This window comes from Arvicanthis niloticus, chromosome 1, assembly GCF_011762505.2.
Source record: "Arvicanthis niloticus isolate mArvNil1 chromosome 1, mArvNil1.pat.X, whole genome shotgun sequence".
Lineage (NCBI taxonomy): Eukaryota > Metazoa > Chordata > Mammalia > Rodentia > Muridae > Arvicanthis > Arvicanthis niloticus.
Genome location: NC_047658.1, coordinates 94,272,420 through 94,278,531, shown reverse-complemented (window position 1 = coordinate 94,278,531; position 6,112 = coordinate 94,272,420). Strand labels below are relative to the sequence as shown.

The 6,112-nt window shown below is 49.2% G+C and overlaps 1 protein-coding gene across 1 annotated transcript; it reads left to right on the top strand.

The window, feature by feature from the left end:
- The first annotated feature begins 546 nt into the window (after positions 1-546).
- Positions 547-4,209, top strand: Spn (sialophorin). Its single transcript, XM_034489950.2, has one exon. The coding sequence runs from the start codon at positions 547-549 to the stop codon at positions 1,750-1,752; it is 1,206 nt and encodes a 401-aa protein (XP_034345841.1). The 3' UTR covers positions 1,753-4,209.
- Positions 4,210-6,112: the final 1,903 nt, after the last annotated feature.

Below are 6,112 nucleotides of genomic sequence, written 5' to 3'. Positions count from 1 at the left end.
GGGGCAGGATGCAGGGGTGGAGTGGGTGGAGCCAAGACCCACTTCCTTTCCCCCTGGGGCCCAGTCTGCCCCAGTCCTGACCAAGCCTCAGGAAGAACTGGAGGTACTCACCCTGGCCCTGTGCCTTAACCATTAAGCTGGTAAGACGATATGGTCTAGGTGTGTGGGGGAGGAATTGCTTAGAGGATGGAGAAATGGACCTATAGTTTGAAAGGTTAAATGGGGTGATGGGGAAAAGGGGTCAAGAGCCACTGGCTGGAACAAGGGGTAAAGGCCAGGAGGACATGGCTGCTCTGGAGTCTGAGCTGCCAAGGCCAGGGTTGGAGCCACCGGCGCCATCTGTTCCCTTGTCTCTGATAATAGTGAAAGCAAGAAAGGAAAAAAAAAAAAAAAAAAAACGTTAAACCACAAGTTGGGCTTGGCAGTTGTCAGGGAAGTGGGCAGAAGGAGGGAGGCAGCCAGGTTTCCCTCCCCAACCCCTGTGTGTTCTTCTGTAACTTCCCTACATTCAGGTCCCAGCTCCTGCTCCCGCCTGTCGCTCTGGAGATGGCCTTGCTTCTCCTCCTCATTGGGGGCTTCTGGGCCCAGGAAGTGAGCCTAGGAAGTCTGCAGAACAAAACGATGTTGGCATCTGCTCCACATATCAAGACCTCAAATACCTCTGAAGCCTTGAGTGTCAACTCATCAACCTCCATGGGGCCAGTGACAGTGGGCCCTAAGGAGACCATCAGCTTCTTGAGGCAGACCCCAATCCCAGCTTTTTCAACCTCCTTGGGAACTACTGAATTGTCTTCTCTTGGGACTTCTGCTGGTGCCAGGGCACCTGTATCTGAGTCTACAACCTCTCAGGAAGTTTCCAAGGAGACTCTTGGGACTTCTGCTGGTGCCATCGTGACCACCCCTGTACCTGAGTCTACAACTTCTCAGGAAGTTTCCAACGAGACCTCAGTACTGGTTCCAGAACAACCAGATGTAGTCAGTGTTCCTCCTGTCACTATAGCTAATTCTGTGATTGACAGAACTGTGGTATCTACCTCTCTAGAAACCTTTACAGGGATTAGTGCACCCCCAGTCACTGTGACAACAAGCTCTGATGAGACCAATGGACCCTCTGTGGCTACAACAGTAAGCTCCAAGACCAGTGGTCCCCCTGTCACCATGTCTCTGGGGCCCTCCAATGAGACGCATGGACTCCCTGCCACCAAAGCAACCAGTTCTGTGAAGAGTTCCAGTGTGACCCGTGGCACCACTACAACTTCAACTCCAGAGCCCATAACCACTAGGTCGCCACTCCAGGAATCAAGTAGCATGTTGCTAGTGCCCGTGCTCATTGCCTTGATGGTGGTTTTGGTCATCGTGGCTCTACTGCTGTTATGGCGCCATAGGCAGAAGAGCAGGACTGGGGCCCTGACCCTGAGCAGAGGTGGAAAACAAAATGGGGCGGTGGATGCCTGGGCTGGGCCAGCCCAGGTTCCTGATGAAGAGGCCACAACTGCATCAGGGTCAGGGGGCAACAAGAGCTCTGGGGTGCTGGAGACAGAGGGCTCTGGACAGCGGCCCACACTCACCACTTTCTTCAGCAGACGGAAGTCTCGCCAGGGCTCCTTAGTACTAGAAGAGCTGAAGCCTGGGTCCGGTCCCAACCTGAAGGGGGAGGAAGAGCCCCTTGTGGGCAGTGAGGATGAAGCTGTGGAAACCCCAACTTCTGATGGGCCACAAGCCAAAGATGGGGCTGCACCTCAGTCTCTATGAGCAACAGGTATTCGTCCAACCTGCTCCTTAACCCTGGATCCTGCTGTCAGCTGCCTCACACTCTGCATTTGTGAATATTTGTGGACCAAATTCATTCATTCATTCATTCATTCATTCATTCATTCTTCATCCATTCATTTCCTCTCCCCCTCCCACACCCTCATCTCCCACTTCCCCTTCCTCCGTGCTCCCTTTGCAACCAGTTGCTGAATCTTCACCAGGATAATCTTAACTGACCCACATTATTTCCAATGATCCCCCTTGGAATGCTGGGATCTGACAAGAAGAATGAAATGAGAAGCCAGAAAACTCCCTAGGATGAAGCTGTGAAGTACATACACACACACCCTCCCCAGCAGGGGCCCCTTCAGGACTGCCTCTCAACTACCATTTGCTGCCAGACAGCTTAGAGCCTGGATAGGGCTATCCAGCTTGCTCTTGGATAAACTGTGACCTGTGACTTTTCCCAGAGCACTCTGATTTGGGGCTGGCTGGAAGCTGCCACTGGGAGCCTGCCAGAGATTGGACACTTCTCCTTGGGGTAGGGATGAGGAGAGTTTCTGGCTCCATGTAGTCCCCACACCTTGTTGTGTCCACTCAGAAGCGTGGTTTGTGTGCAAGATAGGACAATTTAGGTGATGGCTGCGAACAGTACTGGTGAGTATAGACCACGGGAGAGAGCAGGGCAGGGCTGGTAAGTTCCAAAGGGAGGGACGCAGGAAATGCTGAGTACTCAAATCCCTTCACAGTGCTCAGTCAGGTACGGCTGCAAATCTGCAAGTCTGTCTGTAGCCCCCAGAAGAATGCAAAGGGGATGGGGACTGAATGTGCCATCAAGTATGAGTTCCTCAGCTAAGCTGCCAGACCCTCTCCTCAAAGGCTCTCTCATACCAGCACACACCCATACCTTGTACACACCAGCAGGCACACATGCAAGAAGGGGAGAAGAGTCAGCCCAATGCAGGGACTGGGTGGTGCAAAACCACTGGTTTTGAGGCTTTCCCCTACAGGCTCAGTTTGTCTGTTTCCTCTTCCATTCCAAGGCTTAAATCTTTCCTTTGTCTCAGGGGAATAAGAGAGAGTTAAATGAAAGACAGGCCCAGGGGGTGGGACACGGATACCAGAGAGTCCCTAAGGGTCTGAGGTAGAGAGAGGGGACAGGCCACAGTTGTGCTGCTTCTGACCCGCCAGCCTGATACCAGCCTGGCACATGGTCCAAAGGCGGTTGCTGGAGGCGATGTGCAAGAGGAAGTTGTTGAGTCAGAGGGCCCTGTCCCTGAGAACAGCCTGACCTACAAAAAGAGACATGTGTGCAGTTGTGTGTGGCCTGGATGGGAAAGGGGAAGGTGGGAGGGAGGGGACAAGAAATAGAAAGGGACATGGATCAGCTGCCACCACATCAAGCTGTCACCGTCCCCTCCCGAGTGTGTGGAAAAGAGGAAGGGCTGAGATGGGTACACCTGGGCCACACTGACCCTGTCTCTGATGCTCTCACTAGGTGCTGTGTAGACCAGCCACAACAGAGATGGCTCAAGTGAGCTGCAGTGTCCCGTAAGGGACACAGCAACTGTTGTGGTTGATTTTTGACAAACCAAGTGTCCCGATTTCAGGCTTAGAAAAGAATGTCACCGAGCTGGGAGATCAGTGGCTCAGCATGTTTTGTTCCACTGTCACTTCTGAGATGTTTCAGGTTTTCAGGTGCAGGAAGGAAGACAAGGAAATGGGGGAGAGATGGCAGATAGCACCCAACAGGATCTTAGCCCAGACAGGGTCAAGTCTTCTGGGTGCTAAGTGGAATGACAGACAAAAATGTCACAAAAGGACCAAAACTAGAAAGTGATTGGTATTTCTACCTCTGAAGGAAGACAAAGAAGCTTAACGTTTTTGTCCCAGGGTCTTAGCCACATCTCTCTTCCTAGTGGCTCCAGTGCCTGGCAGGCAGCAAGCGCTCAGTGCATGCTTCCATGAATGAATGAATGAATGAGGTATTGGCAGCAAGAGGAAGGCATTTAACACAAAGACTTGCATCACAAAAGTATATAAGTAAGTGGCGCAGGGATTACAGCACAGACAGGTGTCCTTTAGCTCAGGAGAGAGAAAGCCCAGTAAGCAATAGATACGGGAAAAGCAAAAATAGAAGAAAAAAAAAAGCAGGCCAACAGAAACAGGGAAATGTAAAACACGGTGACAGTTTCAACTCCATCAGTTATGAAACTATAGTAAGTGGCTTGTGTTTGTGGCATCCTGGCCTTGTCTTCAGAAATGTGTAATGACCTCAGAGATGCCTGCAGCTGCCACGGGGGGTAGGAAAAGTCAAAGATCTGTAAATACGTATGTATCATCTCATTCGTAATAGAAGCTAAATTCTGAATGTTTAGTGTGGTCCTCCTAAAGGTGAGGAATCTGTGATTCTTTACCTTTTCTGTGTTTTACACAATAAATGTCTTTACTTTTACAGTTATGAAAAATATTGGTGAGGGGGGCTGGGAAATGGCTCATTGGTTAAGAGCACTGGCTGCTCTTCCAGGGGACTTAGGTTCTGTTCCCAGCACCTAAGATGGCAGTTCCCAACTGTCTGCAACTCCAGTTCCAGGAGATCCAATGCCCTCTTCTGACCTACAAGGGCAAAATACCCATACACATAAAAATAAATAAATCTTTTTTTAAAAAAATGGTGTAACAGATGGTTCTTTAGAGAGCCATGGAGGGGAGGGCGTGGCTGGAAGAGAGCCATGGAGACCCTCAGAAGTCTTGAGTTGTCTTTTGAGTGTTGGGGTGGAAGGGGCGGGGCATCCCATCAGTCCCATGGAGCCTCTGTGGACAATCGGTGCCATTCTTCCTCCCGCTGCCAGGCAACATGTCTAGAGACATCCTCAAACTTCCCAGTGCTTGCTTCCCTGGTCCTAAGTCCATGACTCTCCCACCGGACAGTTCCTCCTCCCCCTGGGTCCTTCCTTCAGGTCTCATTTGCCTGTGTTCTTCTGAGATCTTTTGCAGTCCCACCCCCATGTTCTATTTTATTCTTGTTCTCCTCCCCTCTCCTCTTCCTCTTCTTCTAGTATTGAGGTTTTTTTCTTTTTGTTTGTTTGTTTTTATATTTTAAGACATGTAGCCTGGGATGTTCAACTGGCCTGGAACTCCTGACTTTTCTCCCTCTGCTTCCCAAGTGCCGGGATTACAGGTGTACCACCATATCCAGCTGTTATTTCCTTTGTTTTAAGAAGGAGAGGTTTATTTTGGATTATTGGTTTTGCTGTGTTTTGAGACAGGCAGGGTCTTGCCATTAGCCCAGATGTCTTGGGATTTATTCTCCTCCTATGTCAGCCTTCCAAGTGTTGGGAGTACAGAAGTATACCCGGACAAACTTTTATTCTATTTTGAATTGGTTTTATGAGGTACGGATATATCATCAATATCAATGTATGCACAGCACAGAGTGACCAAGTCAGGTGATTAACATCCCTGTCCACTCAGATAAAAATGTTCAAAATCCTTTCTTTAGTCATTTTAGAACATAAACCATGAGCCAGCCCTGGTAGCACAAGCCTGTGGCTCCTAGAACTTGGGGAGTATAACAGAAGGGTCAGGAGCTTAGGGACATCCTGGGCATAGCAAGTTTGAAGCAATCCTAAACTACATGAGAACCTGTCTCGGGGCTGGAGAGATGGCTCAGCGGTTAAGAGCACTGACTGCTCTTCCAGAGGTCCTGAGTTCAATTCCCAGCAACCACATGGTGGCTCATAACCATCTGTAATGGGGTCTGATGTTCTCTTCTGGTGTGTCTGAAGACAGCTACAGTGTGCTCATATACATACAATAAATAAATAAATCTTTAAAAAAAAAAAAAAAAGAGAACCTGTCTCAAAATGAATACCTGGAACTCAAATAGTTCAACAGCTACATAATCACAGGGCTGGATAGATGGCTCAGCCATTAAGAGTAAAGGCTAGGTGCTGGGGGCACCTGTCTTACAGAATGAGTTCCAGGACAGTCAGGGTTGTTACACAGAGAAAGCTTGTCTCAAAAAAAAAAAAAAAAAAAAAAGGTGGGGGAGATGGCTCAGTACTTGAGAGTGCTTGAGAGCACTTACTGTTCTTCCAGAGGTCCTGAGTTCAATTCCCAGCAACCACATGGTGGCTCATAACCATCTGTAATGGGATCCAATGCCTTCTTCTGGTGTGCCTGAAGACAGCAACAGTGTACTCACATATATAAAATCTTTAAAAACCAAACAAAACCCTAAAAAGCAGGTGTGGGTGGTGTGGAGAGATGGCTCAGTGGTTAAAAGCAGTAGCTGTTCCTCCAGAGGACTTGGATTCAATTTCCAGAAGCTAACAACTGTCTGCAACTCCATTCCAGG